General features: G+C 34.5%; 1 protein-coding gene across 9 annotated transcripts in view; it reads right to left on the reverse strand.

Moving 5' to 3' along the window:
• dlg1 (MAGUK family member discs large 1) overlaps positions 1-21,081 on the reverse strand; it is a 775,373-nt gene that overhangs the window by 267,825 nt on the left and 486,467 nt on the right. For 4 of the 9 annotated variants that reach the window (XM_074136765.1, XM_074136768.1, XM_074136767.1 and 1 more), the window contains one exon: positions 13,982-14,122. In XM_074136765.1, coding sequence (XP_073992866.1) covers positions 13,982-14,122 — 141 coding nt within the window. Of the gene's footprint in view, positions 1-10,286; positions 10,505-13,981; positions 14,123-19,785; positions 20,079-21,081 lie in introns of those variants that run through there. The other 5 variants (XM_074136769.1, XM_074136772.1, XM_074136771.1 and 2 more) reach the window with 3 other exon arrangements.

Here is a 21,081-nt window from a genome sequence, read left to right on the forward strand (position 1 = left end):
GTTATTCAAGCATTTTATGGTATTTAATAAAAGAAAATACTAGCGGCTATAAATGTTTTATGGTATCACCTATAAAATGCTGGGATAGCCCAAGTACTTTATAGAAAACGCTGTTAATACCGACGAGAAACTAATAAAAATTTCTAACAAACAACATTATTTAAGTTTTATGACGAAAAAGTGGCAATGACAATGTGCACAATAAAAAAAAAACAAAGAAAGAAGATTGATGACGTAATCAGTTTTGTTAACAAGGTCACGTCAATGATAAATATGTACAAACTGGAGGCATATAAAGAAAAACAATATATACATATATCAAATTTCTCAGATAGATATCTTAGATGAAGAATTTCTGGAGGCTAAAAATGGACTAATTGATGGATATATAGTACAAAGATGACAGCTACAACTGTAATTGCTCACTGTCACTTCCATACACCGTCAATCAATCGGTCGGAACCTCATTAATCTTCTTTCAGGAAAAGATCTGACAAAAACAAGAAGCTGCGACAAGAGATGTACGAAAATGCTGTTACCAGTTTTCAAGTTGCAAAGATCCTAGTGCGCACGATTTATGTTTGACATAGTTGACCATGATAATATAGAATTACCTAAACTGTGCTACACAAAATATTGTATTCCCAGTTTAGGGTCCATTCTTTAGTCAGAATTCTGATTCAGCCCTGTCAGAGATCAGCCATTCAATTACATCGTTCTTAGATCGTCTATCGTCAATTTACTAGCCTTTGTCACCATTCTTTTGGCTACAGCATCTGGGCTAAAAGACTAATCTCATCTTATTCTCTTTGAAGAAAAGGATGATCTAAAGAGGGGTCATTTAAGATAAGTTTTACTTAAAACATAGAATTACTTCTTTTAATAAAGTCTAATGTTTTAAAAATTAATTTAGACGAAGTAACTATAAGATTGATTTGATTTGAACTACGTTTAAAATTTTAGCGTCAAACACTTTTCAGCCAAAAATCGATGAGAATCAGCTAATCATGTTGATATTGAAGATCTGAATTGCAAGAAAAGAAGGCGTGAAGATTGGCTATTAGATAATAACCTGTCAATTGGTTCCAACGAAATCAGCTTTAAAATTAGATTAATTAAAAAAAAAAAACTGACATAAGTACAAGAAGATGATAAGGTTACCATGGAGACGAAGTAGAATTGACTGATTGACCTAAATCAGTTTTCAGTTAATAGGTAACAAAGTTATTTGCAACTAAGTATGGGTATAATATTATTTAAGGTTCTAGAACTCTAAGACAACTACAGTAACTTTCAGACAAAGGTAACTTTACTGTCTGCAACTTTACCTCTGCAAATGCTGAAACTTTGCTGAAAACTGGGCAAACAATATTATTGTGAACTCTCTCTCTCTCTCTCTCTCTCTGTATTCAAATCATTTTAGACCATGCAAAGACTCTTTAACTCAGTGGAGTATGGTCTATGTCGAGATTATAACAAGACTGTGTTTAAAATATTAATAATATTCTTTTCAATTTTATTTCTTGGTAAATAAGTATTGAATATATTCTGAAGGAAAGGTGATTAACAGGAGCCCCAGGGATGTACCTAACAGTAAAAGAAATGAAGGCACCTTAACTCCTACTAAGAAGATGATTGATGTAAACAGAACTCAGTAACTGATAGCCAACTCTAAGGCGGCTGCTACTCAGTAACTGGACAGCCAACTCCAAGGCTGCTGCTACTCAGTAACTGGACAACCAACTCCAAAGCCGCTGTTACTCAGTAACAGGACAGCCAACTCCAAAGCTGCTGTTACTAAGTAACTGTGCAGCCAACTCCAAGACTGTTGCTACTCAGTAACTGGACCGCCAACTCCAAGGCTGCTGTTACTCAGTAACAGGACAGCCAACTCCAAGGCTGCTGCTACTCAGTAACTGGACAACCAACTCCAAGGCTCAGTAACAAGACAATACTTTAAGAAAACAATGCCTCTGACTGAGCTTTGAACGACTGCAATCTGTGGGCCTCCCATTAACTAAATATTGTTTCATTAATTCAGAAGTACAATTAAGTTTTTACTGAAGAGATTTCAGTAGTTTTTTAGTGATTTTCCTTTTCCGAAAATAGCATCTTCAAAGGGAACATGTTTTTATTTTTTTTGTGTAAAATCTTGTGTGTTCTGAAGATCTTTTTGCTCCAGATGAGAAGACAATTGTTTCCGAAACGTCCAGATGTAAGATTTACTGGAATATCATTCCTCGAATCCATCTTTCAATAGCGGCTTCTTCACTTTGACAAGAGAGGCATCCATCTTAAACAGGAGCTCCCATTGGTGGGTATCCGGATCATACAATTAAAACAATTAAATAAAAGGTTCTCCATTAAAAAAAGAAATCGTTTACAAATAATTAGAGAAAACACGGCCAGTAAAGTGGAAGATTTGATTTTCTTTTTTGTAAAAAGTTTCATAATTGGATTTTCCTTGGAAAAATCCAGTTTGGGAAAACTTCAGAGGGGAAAAAGAAAATCTTAAACATTTAGGGATAAAAAAAGGAAGACGACTTGGAAGGTGGAGATTTTTTCCAGCAATTTTTCTTTTTTTTTCCTTTTCTTCCAGTTTATACATTAAGATTTCCACGATGGGAAAGCGTAAGCGGCTGGACGAAGACAAACTGGGGGGGAGAGAGGAAAAAAGATTGCAAAAGAAAGATTCTCCTTTAAGCTTAATGCTTCGTGTTTTCTTTAACATCTCCGTAGTTATCCTAGCGTGATACAGAGTAATCCTGCTTATCTCTAACTAAACACTTCATGATGTACAAGAGGAGGAGGAGGAGGTGGAGGTGGAGGGGATGAGTAGGACCTCCCCCACGTTTTTACTTCCTAAGATTTATAACCTTGTTTAGGAAGAAAGAGCCTTTAGTTGAAAGTACCGGCTATAACCTCCCTTATCCCACCTCGGTGCGGATAAGTGTTTTTGTTATATATATATATATTTTTTAGGAAGGGTCCATGTTTCACCTGAAGGGATCTAGAAAGGGTTTTAAATGTGTCAGAGTTGGGGGGGGGGAGATTGAATGTTTATGGCCTACTTCAACTTGGGTTTGGATCTGGTGGGCGGGGAAAAAAAAGATGGATGATTATGGAGGGGCCCCTCCTCCTTTTAAGAGTATTTAGCTCAATGTCTAGACATGAGGTCGCCCATTATTAAGCCATGTCCACAGTAGATATATTGTACGATCAGGCCAATAAATAGCAGTTAACCTATATTAGGATGACAGATTAGAACGGTGAGAAAATGACCAATGGTTTTCTCTAGAGCGTGGGGCTCCAATAATAAATGGATTCACATGTGTTACGTCACAGATGTGATCACGTGCATTACGTGATCTTGATAAAAACAGGAAACGGAAATGTTTATTTAAAATGATTAAGTGATAGAAAAGGACTAAACAGAAATGATGTAGATTCAATAATTAAAACTGTCCGGTAGGACAGTTGTATAAGGGTTGATCGTCAAAAACTGCACAAAAAAGCGTAACGTTGAAAAACTCCCAACTTTGACAATTTTTTTCTCTTTTTCTATAAAAGATAAAATTCCCAAATTTTCTTTATAATGTAGGGCAAATCCTCCTTTATAACTGTAATTTTTTTGCACCAACCTAGATCTAATAGATTTTGAGAAAAAAGTTGCCGAAAATGTGCAAAAACGGCATTTTCAAAAATTGTTCTTGTTCTTGTTCTTCTTCTTCTTGTTATTGTTGTTGTTGTTGTTACCTTTTTTGTAAACAACGTAGCGCCTAAACGCGAGAACCAATTTTCATGAATGAGGTATCATTCGAGTCGGAATGTTATGTAGATGTGCCTTTTGGGGGTCTCGACGCTGTACATGGAAAGGGAGAGGAGTTAGCCCCCTTTATGTAAGGCCCCTCCAAAATTATTATCATTAATTACTCTGTAAATCTTAGCCCGATTTTGATAAAATTTGGTAGGATGACAGGGTTAGGGCTCCCCTACGTAACATTAAAGCGACGATCTGCTCTTACACTTGTTAAGGGGAAGTATAGCAATCGTTTCAAATTATCGAAACGTGAACCGATTTTCATGAATGAAGTGTCATTCGAATCGAAATTTTGTACAGATTTGCACTTTTAAAGTCTCGACGCTGTGCCTCATAAGGAGGGGAGTTTGCCCCACCCAAGTTAGGCCCTTTCTAAAACTATTATTACCAATATTTCTATAACGCTTAGTCCGATTTTGATAAAATTTAGCAAGAAGAAGTGGTTAATGCTCCTCTACGTGGCTGTGAAGTGCCATCATGCTCTTACACCTACTAAGAGGAAGTACTGCAATCGTTAAAATGATCAATGAGTGAACCGATTTACATCAATGAATTGTCGTTCGATTCAAAATTTTTGCCTCTTCGCCTTTTAGGGAGAAGTACTGTAATCGCAGTTTATTTCTCTTACTCCTCTTAAAGGGAAGTACTGAAATCGCAGTTTAATTTTGCTATTTACGTACAAATTACCTTTTTATTTTATTCAAAACGCTTTCTCAAAAAAATTGTTATTGAGGATGGTTTGGGGGACCGCAACTGTAATCATTCTTTAAAAAGATCTCTCCAGTGGTAGTAACTCCGACTTAACATCTTTTCAGGTTATAATGATAAAATTAAAATTTATTATTCCCAATTTTAAAAAAATCTGTAAAGCAGATATGTAACTTTGCAAAACATACAAAAGGAAAATCTATCTAAAAGGTACAAAAATCTCTTTAACAAAAACTTACAGTTTAAAATGTTAAGTATAAGGGTTGATTAAACGCCAAAAGGTACACAAATCAGCAAGTACCCATCATTTCATTTATACTTCATTGATATTATTTTAAGTAATTTTACTACATTAATTTTCATTAATATTTTTTTGAATTTATTAGATGTTTCACAGACCCTTATGCTGGCCAGTTCATTCATTTTCTTTTTCTTTTTTTTTATGATTTAAGTCGCGTCAACATCTAAGGTTATTGGCGCCCGGAGCTTTTTTCAGTGCACTGCCGGCCTCCGGACAGTGTTCTCTCGTTACAGACAACACTGTGAGCTGTAAGAAGCTCTTAGAAAGAGAAAATCTAAGGGTCTGCAGCTGGATTCGAACCCGGAACCTCCACGTGGGAATCCAATACGCTAACCGCATAGCTAATCCCTTCCCTTTGTTCATTCATATTTTATTTTTTTGTTATAATTATGATAAAATGTATATTATATCTTCATAATTAAATAGGTACTTTATTTTAGCTTTATTCCAAATTATTCTTCTGATTTATCTTTATTATGCTTTTTATTCTGAGTAGTCACATGTATGTACGAGTATGTTCATGCACGTTAAAGTAGAAAAAGACTAAGGTAGAGTCGGCTACTATTTAAATTTGAATCACGGATTTAAAACAATATTTCAGTCTAGAATTCGTCTTTCCGAAGTATTTGTGAGCACAAATAACGCGTAGGTAATATCAAGTAAATTATTCAACAATAATTATTCATTTCTCAATTGTAATTTAATGTAGTCCCTCTAATTTTACTTATAGTAAAATACTGGAATAATTATGTTAGCTGTCATAAAAATATGCATATCTTATTTATCTTATATTCCAAACATATAACACTGTGGGAAGAATACCTAGATTGAGAATGTAATTGAAGAAAACTATATTATTTGCGATAAAGCCAGATAATTATTACCTATTATTATAAACGTTTGACTACTTCATAAAATAACAATTACTTTAATCGAAGAATGAACTTAAACCGACGATTTTTATTTAAAAATAAAAATAAATAAATGAAATCATTGATGAATGTTGGTGTAAGCATTTTTTTTAAAAAGTTTTTGAATTTTCTAGCCTCATATTTTTTTTTTTTAATAAAGTTTTTCTTTTTAACCTGTGATTAATAGTTTGTTGATTAGATATTACAGTCAATCTAAGTTAAATGGTGTTCTACTTGAACAAATATTTTGTAGATTAAAATGGCCAGCATAAGGGTCTGTGAAACATCTAATAAATTCAAAAAAATATTAATGAAAATTAATGTAGTAAAATTACTTAAAATAATATCAATGAAGTATAAATGAAATGATGGGTACTTGCTGATTTGTGTACCTTTTGGCGTTTAATCAACCCTTATACTTAACATTTTAAACTGTAAGTTTTTGTTAAAGAGTATGTTTAATGATTTGGTATTAATTACTGCAGAATAACGAGAGATTTTTACATTACTACAACAGAGAAACGAACAACATTGAATAACTAATACGAAAAATGGTTTAACCGGAAGTGATACCTCCTTCACATGCCAATCCACTTTTACTATCTTTTCATCCGAATTTTATCTCTTCTACATTGATACTTAAATTAATTACAGAATGATCAAATAATTTGGGTACTCAATAAACTGATCTACTACAGAGAGAGAGGGACGATGGTCGAATGTTGTTGATCAACTACCGGTTTCAAAGACTGAACTTTTGAGGGACAAAAAGGAAGAGAAAGAGATTACTACCTTCACTTAGGGCAGGGGTCGCCAAACTTTTATTGATCATGGACCCCCTATATAATTTTCCGAACTCTCCATCGGACCCCCCATAAAAGTAATTTTCAGTTAATTAAAAATAAAACTATCTATTAGGTACTCTGTGTTTCTACAATTTATTTTATGATTTTAAACATTTATTAAAATCCTACCTACCTTAGACTGTACCTAGAAGCAAACGGTTGACATGGAATCCCCTAGACTAGACTCGAAAAGACAAGAAACTAACCAACGCTACAAAACTTCTCGCCAGACTATTTGATATACGTTCGAAACTTAACCTTCATAACAAAAGACTCTTGTATCTACTGTTACTGCGACCCATTTGGTAATACGGCATCGAAGTATGGGTTTCGATTAAAAGCGTTCCAGCTCACCACGACTCCAGGGACATTACAGTCCAAAAATACTCCAGAAAACTACCTAACGCTCCGTTCTCTGTATCTAACCTCACACTATGGATAGTGTGGATAATGATATCATTATGGATAATGATCCTTCAAAATCCCTTTCATTACAGGTTCTTGATAACACTCGTTTCTTCAAATTTCATTCCACTCTACAGCAGCTCCCTCTCATTGAACACCTCTAACTTCCTCCACATAGCCAGGTAATCTCCTCTATGGAGATTGAAGAGAAGATGACCTCGTGATCTACTCTTATCGTGAGAGCAAAGCACGTTACTGGAGTGGCAGCACTGGGTGCCTTCTCCACTCGTGATTTTCTTCTATTTCTTTTTTCTTTTACCATATTTGCTTATTGCTACAACTGTTGCAGTGGTAAATTACAATAAAAGATTAAAAAAAAAATTATTAAAGTAATTTTACATTGTGTAACAATAGTTTTATGAAAAATATCTTAATGTTGAAAATTTAAATACCTTAATATTTATTAAATAATAAGTAATTATAAATAAGACCCCGTCAATCGACACCCCGACTCAGATCGACCCCCCTACTTTTGTTAAATAAACCCCTGGGGGGTCTATATAGAGCACTTTGGCTGGTCCTCTGACTTAGGGGGGGATAAACTGCATAATGACCTTAAAATATTGCATCCAGCTTTAAGTGATTCCCTAAGGAATAAACGATCCTAATGTGATGTTCAATTATTGAACCACACCAACAGGTGTTGCGTGCATAAATTTGTCGTGTTCTAAATGGGAATAAATTATTCATAAAGTAATAAATAAAGATAATTTGAGAATATTATCTAGTTTTATTCTCTTTTTTTAAGTTAGACAGGGTAACAAATTTTATTTAAGATCTAATGTAGAGGGGGGTGTTTGAATTTTTATTTTATGTTCTGAAAAAAAATAAATGTGGCCCAGATTTTTGCTGGGATCCTAAATAGGAAAAAAAAAACAAGATTTAGTTTACTAAATCCCAGATCTCCACAGAGAGAGTCCCCAAAACTAGGGATCAAAACGAAGGGAAAACTGGAAAAGAAGCGAGTTTATCTTTCAGGGGGGAAAGGAAATGGAGGGATGGTTTACAGAACTGCGGATGGGAACAGTCCTTCCGGTCTGGGGTACATGACGCAGCCAGGTTAGGCGTGAACGGATACTGGATTCTACTAGATTGATTGCCCTATTTATCTGGACATCAATGTTATCAATAATCCAGAGACTAGCCTAGAGACATGCCAAACGTTTAGTATGCCTAGATAATGGCGGTTCACCCTTTTAATCCCATCTTATCCTTATAAAGACTTTGATGGAGTTGGAGGTTTTACTTAGGAGAAGATCTAATTTTCAGTTTTTTCCTTCTAAAAAAGTATATACTAGTAATATCATTGATGGAAAAAGTTGAGGATTCTGAGGAGAGATTGTAGAATTTTTCTTTTGACTAAATTCTCTCATTTATATTCAATGCGCGAACTTAATGGGGGAGGACATTTTGAATGGAGATCAGGACCGTCACAGCATCCATCTCAAGTGCGCGGGATGAATTCATTGATAAGGCTTAACAGTGACTTAGCTAGGCTTACTTCTTTTATTTACCTTTACCCATTAATTATCAAATATTTTTATCAATGGAAAGGTAAATGACAAGGGAGCTTTCAGTACCACCCTAGGATTATATTATTAGGATTAGCGAACAAGAAACCTCTCTACAACAAAGTATTAGGACCCGTAATCCGCTCAAAACCCATACTCAGGGCTCTTTACTTGGAAAAATGAGACCTGCAAAGCTAAGATGTTGGTTTAGTGGGTTAGATTCCCGGTGTCTAGGACTTAGGATTTTATTTAATGGTTAATATGAGAAATAGTAAAGTACGTTTGCTAGTCGCCTCCGTCCACGACACCTAATTTAGTAGTTGGACGTTAAGCCCCCGCCTGAAAAAATAGGCGATTACTTTACTTTACTTACTTGGAAAAATGCATCTCCAAAGAAAATCTGATGTCCACAATTTATGCTAATTTCAAGTTTTTGGAAACTCACTGCTAGTACTAAAAATATAGTTTAATTTCAATATTCGCTGGGATAACACGAGTCTATACAAGGAAGCATGACGGCATAGATTCCTTACCGTCCCCACTATTCCTCTGGGATATCTCAAAAGAAAATCTTATTATTATTAAGTAAGCAATGGAGTATACTAATTTTAAATAAAATAGCTGTAGCCGTTTTCAGGAAAAGTCTACAAATATATATGGGGAAAAAAAATCGATTGGATAAGTGACATTTCCGTTTTATCGAAACGTTTTACTGCTGGATCCCCCCAATACCCGAATTTAAATATAAAGCTGGAACTTCCAGCGCATTTCCTGTTTCATACACGCTGATCTTACACACACACACAAAGACAGAGAGGAAATACGAGGGAAAATTCACAAGATCACAAATCTGACACGATTGCATCATTTCCCTTTTAATTGAAACTAAGACAGAAACAATTTTTTCTTATAGGAAAAGATAGAAATGAAAATAATATCTTCTTAAGTGTGGTCTTAAAATCGTCTCAAGAAATCACGTCTTTTTCTTAATTTTTAAGAAAATCGCAACAGGAAGACAACTTTTTCTTTTTTAAACAAATAAATTAACTTCCTGCCATTTTTAATTTTTAGAGACCCCTCCCTCTTTTCATTAAATTTCAACAACCTTTAAGTCAAGCTGGCACTGACAAACTAATCAAATACTTCCGGTGCAAATAAACAAATATAAATTCCCTAATAGGGCGCCCTTTTAAACCAATTAAAAATTTTTAAAAGGCAAAAATCAAAGTAGAAATTACTAAATAATCTCCTCAGCTGCATCTTTTATAGGAAAATGGAAAAAATTACATTCAAATTGTAATTTTTAATAAAAATTTAAACTACTTAACGTTTTTTCAACATTATTAATCCAAAATTTTAAAATATATGCTACATGAAAAAAGCAGACTCATGTTTAGGTTGGGCGGGGGTGTGATTGAACTTTGAAATTTAGAATATGACCTTTATCAGAACATGCTCGCTGATCAGTTGACCTCTTGACTTTCTTATCAAAAGCTGTTTACAAGTTTACAGACAATACAATAATATAATAATAATTATTACTATAATAACAATATTTAATAAGTTGTAAGGATAATTTCGTAAAGTATAATTGTTTTTGTTTGATAGGTCAAAAGCTGTGAGTTTGTATTGGTTTAAAGTACTAGATATAAGTATTAAATCAAAGTATTAAAGTAAAAATAAGTTTAAGATTGTAAAAACTTCACAATGAAGCATTTTATTTACCTGGATTTTTTAATAAATAAATAATATAAATAAAAACTATGCACCGTAACGTGTGACAGACTTCAAGTTTAATTCGGCCGAAAATACGGTCACAGGGTCCTCTTAGAACACCCTGGAATTCGTGGGAAATAAACAAAAACAAAAATTCAGGTCTCCCCCCCCGGGCCTGGATTGTTGATTTTCCCTATCCGGTGGTAGAGGTGTTCCGGCAAGAGGCAGACCGACACACGAAGAGAACTGCCTCCAGACAGTGAGAGGAGAATACGTAAGGGCAGCCCCCGCCTAACCACGAGGCAGTCTTGCAGTTACACCGCTAGAGACTGCTAGTAGCGCGCTAACCGTTCGCTCAATAAGCCACCCCCCTACTTTTTTGGAGGGGAGACCGGGTAACTATTCCAGGAGCGTGGCGCGAGGCGGTTGAGCTCTTCTAACACGAGAACATATTCTAAAGTATTTTACACATTGTCACACACTAACACGGACACACACTCGCTCTGTTCCCATTCAACCTCTCATCCCCCCGCCAACTGGTTACTCACCTACCACAATCCTTATTTCCTTCTACCATCGCTCATAACTTGAGATATTTCCCGCGCCCGCCTGGAACTGCTCTTTCCACATGTGAGGGAAAAGCTGACCAGACAGTTCTCCTAACAGGAAAATCATTTCCAAGTCACTTAACTCACCTTCCTAAATTTTATTTTTCTTCCCAAGGCAAAATAGTAAACCTACGCTTCAAAAAAAAAAAGGAAGTTAGCGATCGTGATAAATATTAAACGGAAATACACATTTTGAAAAAACTAAAAAAGTTTGAAAAAGAAAAAAGGTTTTCAAAAAATGCTCAGGGTGAGTTATATTGTACTTTGTACCAAAAAAAACGAGAAATCAAAGGTAGAGAACTTAAACTTAGAACTAAAAATGACTTAAACGAAAACACCACGTCACTTAAAAAAAAAAAAAAATGGAAATAAAATTTAGCTTTCTCATTCCAAACGCGTCCGCTAAACAGCGTCCGGAACTTTTTCCAGTGTACTGCCGGCCTCTCTGGACAGTGTTCCCACCTTATAGACAATACTGTCCCATAAGCGGACAAAGTGAGCTGTAAGGGAAACGAACCTGGGATTGTCCACAATGGAATCCAGTGCAATTCACTAACCACTGAGGGAATCGCCCCCCCCCATCCTGTGGTACTTGGAAATTTGTGAGTTGGAACGATGAGAATCGAAAATTTGTGAGTTGGAACGATGAGAATCGAAAATTTGTGAGTTTGGAACGATGAGAATCGAAAATTTGTGAGTTGGAACGATGAGAATCAAAAATTTGTGAGTTGGAACGATGAGAATCGAAAATTTGTGAGTTGGAACGATGAGAATCGAAAATTTGTGAGTTGGAACGATGAGAATCGAAAATTTGTGAGTTGGAACGATGAGAATCGAAAATTTGTGAGTTTGGAACGATGAGAATCGAAAATTTGTGAGTTGGAACGATGAGAATCGAAAATTTGTGAGTTGGAACGATGAGAATCGAAAATTTGTGAGTTTGGAACGATGAGAATCGAAAATTTGTGAGTTGGAACGATGAGAATCGAAAATTTGTGAGTTGGAACGATGAGAATCGAAAATTTGTGAGTTTGGAACGATGAGAATCGAAAATTTGTGAGTTGGAACGATGAGAATCGAAAATTTGTGAGTTGGAACGATGAGAATCAAAAATTTGTGAATTGGAACGATGAGAATCGAAAATTTGTGAGTTGGAACGATGAGAATCGAAAATTTGTTATTTAAGTTGGTACTTAAAATAACGATGTTTTCATCGTAAGAGACACCACATTGCAACCAGAGAAAAAAAAAAGGTAGTGTCATCAAATGAATCTAATTGAATATCTGGAAGCCCTAAATCTAAATTACCATCCTCTGGAATAATGTACAACCTTACTTATAAGATTTACACTTATCCCCGGCGACAACTGTAACGTAATTAGCTCACCAATAAGCAGCAAACTGGAATGAAACTAGTAGAACTGAAATAGGTCCCACACCAACTGCTCAATATGGGATATTTATTACTAAATCATCTGATGATGGCAGAAGATGATTTTAATAATGTATGATCTAATTTGCCAGATTTTTTCCAATAAATTAAACCATAAAGTATCCAAATTCTCTGGTTAAGCGTCTTAAAAATAGTTTTTTTTAAGTTTTGAAACTTAATATATTTCAATTTTTTTTAAATTCGCAAAGTCCAACTTCTGATTTGATGGGTTTTATTTGTCGTTGGTACTTAAAATAAAATTATAGACTGGGACGTTTTTTTTTTCAAACGTTCCGGGAGTAATACGGCACAATTCACTGAAGTGGCTACCATTAGAGAGGAAGTGTAAAGCATATCCATTCTTCCGGAAACTACGTCAAAAGAAATTTTGATGAGTGTGTCCACTAAAGGATATTATTTTTTTTTGTAAAAACCGTTTTTTCAATGCCGATTTTTTTTCCGTTTTGATTGGAAAAGGGGGGAAACGGAAGAATCCTTGATTGGCCTTTCACAATTTACTTCGAATTAACTGGATGCTAAGGAGTGGGTTACCAGAGAACCTTAGTTTACAGCATCAACCCTAGTGGCCAAAAGAAATTGATTTTGCCATTCTCTGAATCTTTGAAGAAGAAAAACATCAAGCTGCAAAAATACAAAACCCCCGAGAGAGATAAAAGATCAACTTTAGTGCACAATATGGCCGGCAAGCAAACACGTCATTAAACTGCATTGTTTAAATAGAAGTGATCCTTTATGTACTCTGGCACTGCCGGGGAACAGTTAGTATTTAATGTTCTCTCTTTCTTTTTTGCCTTCCAGCAAAACAAACTCAACGGAAGTTTTGTAGGAGTCGAGGCAAGCGAAGGAATTCTCTAGACATGTCCCCCACAGGAGCAAGCGGGATGGGTTCTATTTACAGATCAAAGTCTCCCATCAATAAATATAAATCAAGGCTACCAACCCCTTCTTTACCAATTGCGACTCTGTCTCTCTCTCTCTCTCTCTCTCTCACTGCCAACTAGATCTGTTACACTAGAAGCCACTTCGCAACTTCCTCTGTTGGCTTAAACAACCAACTGAACATACTCACACACCAAGTAATACTTGTACAGCGCTGTTGCAACAGTTTTCCTTAAGTAATGGTAAATACGTACACGAGAGGGGGACCAAACTCTTACAAACGGAAGGGAGCACAGAGGAAGTGACAAAAAAAAAAAAAAGAGGCAATCAATTATTCCCTTTTTTTCCCCCTTGTACACGTAGTTTTGAAACAAAGTACTTTTGGGATTTATATATTACAAAGCCCACTAATTCACAGCCAGCCCACTGTTCGAATTTAATTTAAAAGTCTATTAAATAAATTACTCTCAAGTAACAATAAGAGAAACTGTGTTTTCAAGAGAAAGATTAACGTATTTTGCCCAGTTATTTCTCTTTGCACACACGACTTTCTCTCACAAAAATCGATTTTAACTTAATTTTGATCGATAGATATCGATAGCTTTTGCGTTAAAGTATTTCAGATCGGCCTCTTCAAAGGGTCGATCTAAAAGACATTAAAACTATCGATTGTTAAATCCATTGTTAATATTATAAACATTAACAATAACCGCAGAATTTTAATAATGACGATAAGTAAAACCAATAAATGATCGTCCACTTACCTTATTGTTGAGCAGTGGGGAATGATTAATTTGGTTCTTCTCAGTGACAATCCTAGGCGATCGTTCCTCGTTTCCTTCTTTGATCGTTTGTGCAGTAATCGTCACTACTCTCTCATCTTCTTCGGCCGGAAATCGGCTCTTCTGTAACGAAAACCGTCAAAAACTGTTTAATCATATAGAAATCGTGACAATGATATAACTTGATTATTATTAGGAATCAAAGTTTAGCGGAAACGAAACGCTACTAAACTTTACCTTGTTATATCTCCTATACTATTACACCGAATAAAATCACATTTCTCTCAATTCTAGAGATAGCTAAGATCTACAATTGTACTAAATTACTTAGAATTCCGTGCTGTAGAAATCGAGATATTTGGACTCAAAGTTTAGCGGAAACGAAACGTTACTAAACATTAACTTGTTATATCTCCTATAAATTTGGACGGGTTTGTAGTTAATTTTGTATTGTCTAGTTATTATTTTAGTATTCTTGGTACCAGTTCTATATCTAGTTTGTTGTCTTAGACTTGTATTTTTCAGTTTTTCATCTTTTTGTAACGTTTGTTTATTTATTTTTATGAGGATGAGATAGCTGTGTTACATCAATCAACATATATTTATTTTATTATTACATTGTCATATTATATTAAACTGATTTTGTTTTTTTGACTTTCATGGTATTACTTTTATGTTTTATTTAGTTTTATTAACAGTGATTTAATTTTTATTATATTAAAATTATGTGGTTAATTTATTTTTGTATTGTATATATTGAACAGATTTGTATTTAGTTAATTTTTTATATATTTTGCCTAACTCGTGTTATGAGTTGTATTACTCAAAAACAATAAATTTTGATTTGATTTGATTTGATTTGATATCTCCTATACTATTCCACCGAATATAATCATATTTCTCCCAATTGTAGAGATAGTTAAGATCTACAATTGTACTAGATTACTTAGAATTCCGTGCTGCAGAAATCAAGATATTTGGACTCAAAGTTTAGCAGAAACGAAACGCTACTAAACTTTAACTTGTTATATCTCCTATACTATTCCACCGAATGTAATCATATTTCTCCCGATTGTAGAGATAGTTATGATCTACAATTGCACTAAATTACTTTGAATTCTGTGCAGTAGAAATCGAGATATTTGGACTCAAAGTTTAGCGGAAACGAAACGCTAATAAACTTTAACTTGTTATATCTCCTATACTATTCCACCGAATATAATCATATTTCTCCCAATTGTAGAGATAGTTAAGATCTACAATTGCACTAAATTACTTTGAATTCAGTGCTGCAGAAATCGAGATATTTGGACTCAAAGTTTAGCGGAAACGAAACGCTACTAAACTTTAACTTGTTATATCTCCTATACTATTCCACCGAATGTAATCATATTTCTCCCAATTGTAGAGATAGTTAAGATCTACAATTGCACTAAATTACTTTGAATTCCGTGCAGTAGAAATCGAGATATTTGGACTCAATGTTTAGCGGAAACGAGACGCTACTAAACTTTAACTTGTTATATCTCCTATACTATTCCACCGAATGTAATCATATTTCTCCCGATTGTAGAGATTGTTATGATCTACAATTGCACTAAATTACTTTGAATTCCGTGGAGTAGAAATCGAGATATTTGGACTCAAAGTTTAGCGGAAACGAAACGCTACTAAACTTTAACTTGTTATATCTCCTATACTATTCCACCGAATGTAATCATATTTCTCCCAATTGTAGAGATAGTTAAGATCTACAATTGCACTAAATTACTTTGAATTCCGTGCAGTAGAAATCGAGATATTTGGACTCAAAGTTTAGCGGAAACGAAACGCTACTAAACTTTAACTTGTTATATCTCCTATACAATTCCACCGAATATAATCATATTTCTCCCAATTGTAGAGATAGTTAAGATCTCCAATTGTACTAAATTACTTAGAATTCCGTGCTGCAGAAATCGAGATATTTGGACTCAAAGTTTAGCGGATACGAAACGCTACTAAAATTTTACCTTCTTACCTACCTCAATTGTATTTGGAAACCATTGAAATTTTGTCAATTGTCTGGCGGTTCAGTTTGGCAATCAATTTAATATAATCAATATTTATAAAATTAAAGTATATTATCGTACATCTAGGCTGTTACGTTTTCAGAATGAGAAAAAGGGAAGTAAATGGTGATATTTATAAGGTTTGTATATTGTGTAATATTAGGAAATTGCTGAAATAAAATGTATGAACCCTTGAAGGGCTCTTGTTCTGTGATCAATAGGAAAACTATAAAGAATTTCTTATTGTGTGTTTACACTGGTTTCCTCTCCCATAAAAGGAAATGGTTATGTGGCGTCATAATAACAGTAAACTTATAGCATGAGATTATCCACTAGGGTAACCTGCAATGACACTACAACAGCAAGAACTTCTGACCCTTCTTGCCCAACTTGCAGCCCTTTTTTACAAGGGTTTTATTTTTTAGTATCTGCTGAATAATGATGACGATATGAGAAACAAATTTGATTTGAATACTCACAAGACCTGACCACAAATTTAGGTAAATTTAATTTTCTTGAAATTAGGAATTTATATTTATTATATAAAAAAGTTGACTTCAATGCAATGATTGCTCACTGTAATAGGATGGTACTTTGCAAGAACAAGTGTCGGTTTCCTAAGAACCTAGTACTAGATCAATATTACCAAAGTAAGGGTAAGGAATTTTTCAAACTTGGGATTCTGGTAAGAAACTTCGCTCTCATAATTATTATTAGGTATTAGAACCCTAAAATGGTGTTTCGAATTTATGAAGGTTTCTTTCAGGTAACTGAACAGAAGTTTCTAAAAATTTCATGTAATATATATTATGTATTGCTAACTTATAATTTTGTATTATACATATATATGATTATGTAGATTCTGCAACAATTTAACACTTATTTCTCATTCCACCGTCCGTTTAAAGACGTATTGATGTGCACAAGGGATGTACGGCAACATATCGGTCCCCATAACATGTGGTAATAAGTAATTGCCTACTTTTTCAGGCGGGCTTTACGGCCAACTACCAAATTAGGTATCGTGGACGGAGGCGACTAGCAAACATACTTTACTGTAAATTTCTCATATTAGCCATTAAATAAAATTCAAGACCTAGACCGGGGGGAATCGAACCCACTAACCAACAATACATCTTAGCATTGCGGGTCTAGCCTATAACTGCCTAACATACTTTACTGTAAATTTCTCTTATTAACCATTAAATAAAATCCAAGGCCTAGACCGTGGGGAATCGAACCCACTAAACCAACAATACATCTTAGCATTGCGGGTTTAGCCTATAACCGTTCGGCTATCGTGGCGCCTCCATTACATGTATTAATACTGAATTTCAAAATTTATCCAATTATTTTATTTGTGTGAATAAAAATTTTACTAATTAAACACACACACAGTAAAAACATTTCTCACTTTCAACCACTAGTGATTAAAAATTAAACTTTCTTCATTAAATTTAGTGTTATAATGAGCCCATTATTTAACGATTGCATACGAGCATCTATTTATAGATGCTATTTTCTCTCATTGTTATTTTAAGAACAGAACAGATGACTTAGCAGAAAATAGAGACAAAAAACGCTATAATACGGGTACACACAGTTATAACTAATGAGCTCAAAAAACTATTTTGACCTCATTAGTTATAAACCTCTAAAAATAAAGAAAAAAACGTCAGAGAGAGCAATGTCTTAACAACTCAATACACTCAATAAATAAAAGTTATAAGAGACAACTCAAACTTAATTGTGAGAGTCACACTCAAATAGATTTTGCTTCCAATTTAAACAACCATTTGGTATATTTAGAAAAGAAAAAAACGTGAGGTCACGTGCTCAGTTCTACTTTATATTTATAAAAATATAAAACAGCTGATTGTGTTGACACAGCCTTACAAATTTAGTAGACATTGTCTGCCACCCCAACTTTCGTGTATTTATTATAATATTTCAAGAATATATTATATTTATTACAAATCTATATTTAACCTGTTGAAAATGTAGTTAGTTCTGCAGTGTTTTGATAAACATGCATCATTAGAGGTTTGGTAAATAATTTTGGTGAAGAAAATTTCATTTTAACTATGTTTTAAACTTACATTTCACTAGTTAGTGAAAGGGTGGTAAAAATTTAAAAAAATTCGCACATATTAAAGTGTAATGTGAGTCCAGAAATTAGTTAAGATAATGCCATTGCTGGTCATCCCTAAGGATAAACGTTTTTTCATGTGGCCACATAACCATTTCCTTTAATGGGGACTAAACCAGGGTATACACACAGAAACCAAATTGTTTAGGCAGGATTATCCCCCCTCCCACTAAACTATAAACATAATTTTAAGGACACTTTCCGGAAAAAGCCCAACCACCTCTCTGCACCAATAAGTGGCTTTACTCAAAATGGTTCAAATAAACGAGATAAGAATGCCAAGTTTAAAAAAATCGGCAGGAGCCGATTTTGGGGGGAAAAATCTTATGAATATGGAAAAATTAATAAAATGAAAAACCAGTTTAAGTGGTACATGGTTTTCGATTTTTTTTGGGGTGGAGAGGAACTTAATCAGAATATAAAACCAAATCCAGTTGTGAGTGATTTCCGGTTTTTCACCTAATTTTCCCACTTACCCACACAGAAAGACCATTTTAACAAAAAACCAAAAATTTTTTTTTGGACTCAGCGCCCCCTCAACACGAATATTTCTAGTAAAACAGAAAATATAGAAATCGGAAAAAATTCGAACTCGATCACAATATTTACCTTAATAAGAGAAAATAAGAAAAAAAAAACCTTACATTTTATGTATTGTTGACTAATCGATATATCTATTATTGTTGTTTATCGATCGAAAAACCACGATAAATACTAGATAACCATGTTTTTAACTCACGTTTACTTTCATTTATAATGGGTTTTTTTATTTTAAGGTATCTGAAGCTTTAATTGTGGTAAGCCTGATTGGTGGCGGAATCCGGAAAGTGTGCTCTCGTTACCGGACGGCGAGCAGTAGAGGGCCTTTAAAGAAGAAAAATCTAAGGGCAACTGCGGATTTTTTTTTTTTTTAATGAAGTCGATAGAGGAACCTCTAACGTTTAAAAAAAGATTTGAATTACCATTCGCGGTGATTGGTCGAAAATTGGAACTACTTGGATCTAAACATCGGAAAATGGGCAGCAATTACCTTCACTAGAGGAAGAGGTCTTCGTGCAAATCGAGTAGTGAGGGACCTTGGAGTGTTCACAGACCAGGGACTCCAAATCCAAGAGCACATTGACGAAGTATGTTAATAGCAGTAAGTAAATCTATGGGGGTTTAATGTTTAGGGCACTGCGTAATATCAAGCACTTCAAAGAACTGAAAAAATCCCAAATACTACTGCTTTATCCTGAACTTAAACGCGCCTACATTATCTGGAATCTGTTCACAGCAGATGATTAGTAAAGAAAATTTATCCGCTTCTTCAAAGACCCAAGACCCAGTGCATTGACATCGAGGTGAATTGGGTTTACCTCGGGGAAAAGCTACTCAGGTATAATCTGTATTTTGTTTACAAGATTCTAAATGAGGATGCTGCTGAGATCTTATCTAGCAAGTCCAACCAGGCAGGTTCAGACGCCTCGTAATCTTCAACATTCCTCATTACTCAAGTGTACATCCAGTGAATAGAAAAGTGATAGACAGATGCTAAATAGAAGCAGGAACTATCCTGCGAAAAACAAAAAACAAAAAATTCTTACCCGAATACCCCAACATGGACACGCAGCCGGGCAGCCAGCATCCGCACCTACATCTTCATTTCGTCGACTGTTTGGACGTCTTCTTTTACCACCCACCTTGCCAGGAACGGCGTACATATAGTTCGAAAATCGACGTCTAGAATGACGTACTATGGACACCCAGTCGATCATTTTGTTTATTTCTTTTTTTTTTCTTTGTTGTTGTTGTTGTTGTTGTTGTTTAACACTTATTATCCATTTCCCAGTTTTTCACTTTCAATTCGTTCATTTTGAATTCATTTGTTAATCGATTCCTAATTAATTGGAAAGATGATTAAATAAAAAATCAAATTTAGAATTATGGCAACCATTATCGTTTGTAAAAAATAACTTTTAATCATTTTGTTCAAGTTCCTAATAATACTCGTATTAGACCTGGGTTGTTGCAACAAAATTGCAGTTATAAAGGAGGATTTGCCCTATATTTTAAAGAAAATTTGGGAATTTTATCTTTTATAGAAAAAGAGAAAAAAAAATCTTAAAGTCGGGTATTTTTCAACGTTACGCTTTTTCGTGCACTTTTTGACGATCAATCCTTATACAAACTGTCCTGCCGGAGTCAGTTTTAATTGGATGTCAACAAAATAACCTGAAGATTCGTACCAACAGGAGAGCCAATCACTTAAAGAGAGACAATCTGAAAAAAGGTTAAAATCAACTGCCCTACACAATAAACTAACTGAAAATAGATTGCACAGTCATGTAAATTGTACAGATTACTGTAGCATTAAACAACACGTGACGAGATGTTTGTAACCGGAAAGAAAATACAGCTTCAGCATTTCATGTTGGAACACTCCAACAGTAAGTTCAATTCAGACGAACTTCATGCAGGAAATAAACCAATTAGAGAACCCAATCACAATTAATTCTAGAATGAATCCCGATAAAGCGTATCAAGTTGCTAGAATCATGTTACAGCTTTGTTGCACATCCGTGCCACTGATGAGGATACATATCCACACGGCGAAATGTTTGGCTAATTTTTAGAAAAATCATTTTTCAACTCTGCCTAAAGAAAAGGTCAGTAACAGCCTATTACCTAGAACTTAAAAGTTCCTCAGCAAAAAAGATAATTTAAATAAAAACTGGGTAAGCATTTTGTACAAGTAATCGAAGCTGAATTCAAAGAAAAATTGTTCGACTTATTTTCTGGTTTACAAGGAAAAGACACAGATCACTTTTTAAATGTTTAAACAAATCTGGCCAAACTGTTCACGATCGAATAAAAGAGCACAATTTCAGAATATAGAATAA

The sequence above is a fragment of the Rhodnius prolixus genome, unplaced genomic scaffold (assembly GCF_049639745.1).
Source record: "Rhodnius prolixus isolate KJV_2025 unplaced genomic scaffold, Rpr scaffold_5, whole genome shotgun sequence".
Lineage (NCBI taxonomy): Eukaryota > Metazoa > Arthropoda > Insecta > Hemiptera > Reduviidae > Rhodnius > Rhodnius prolixus.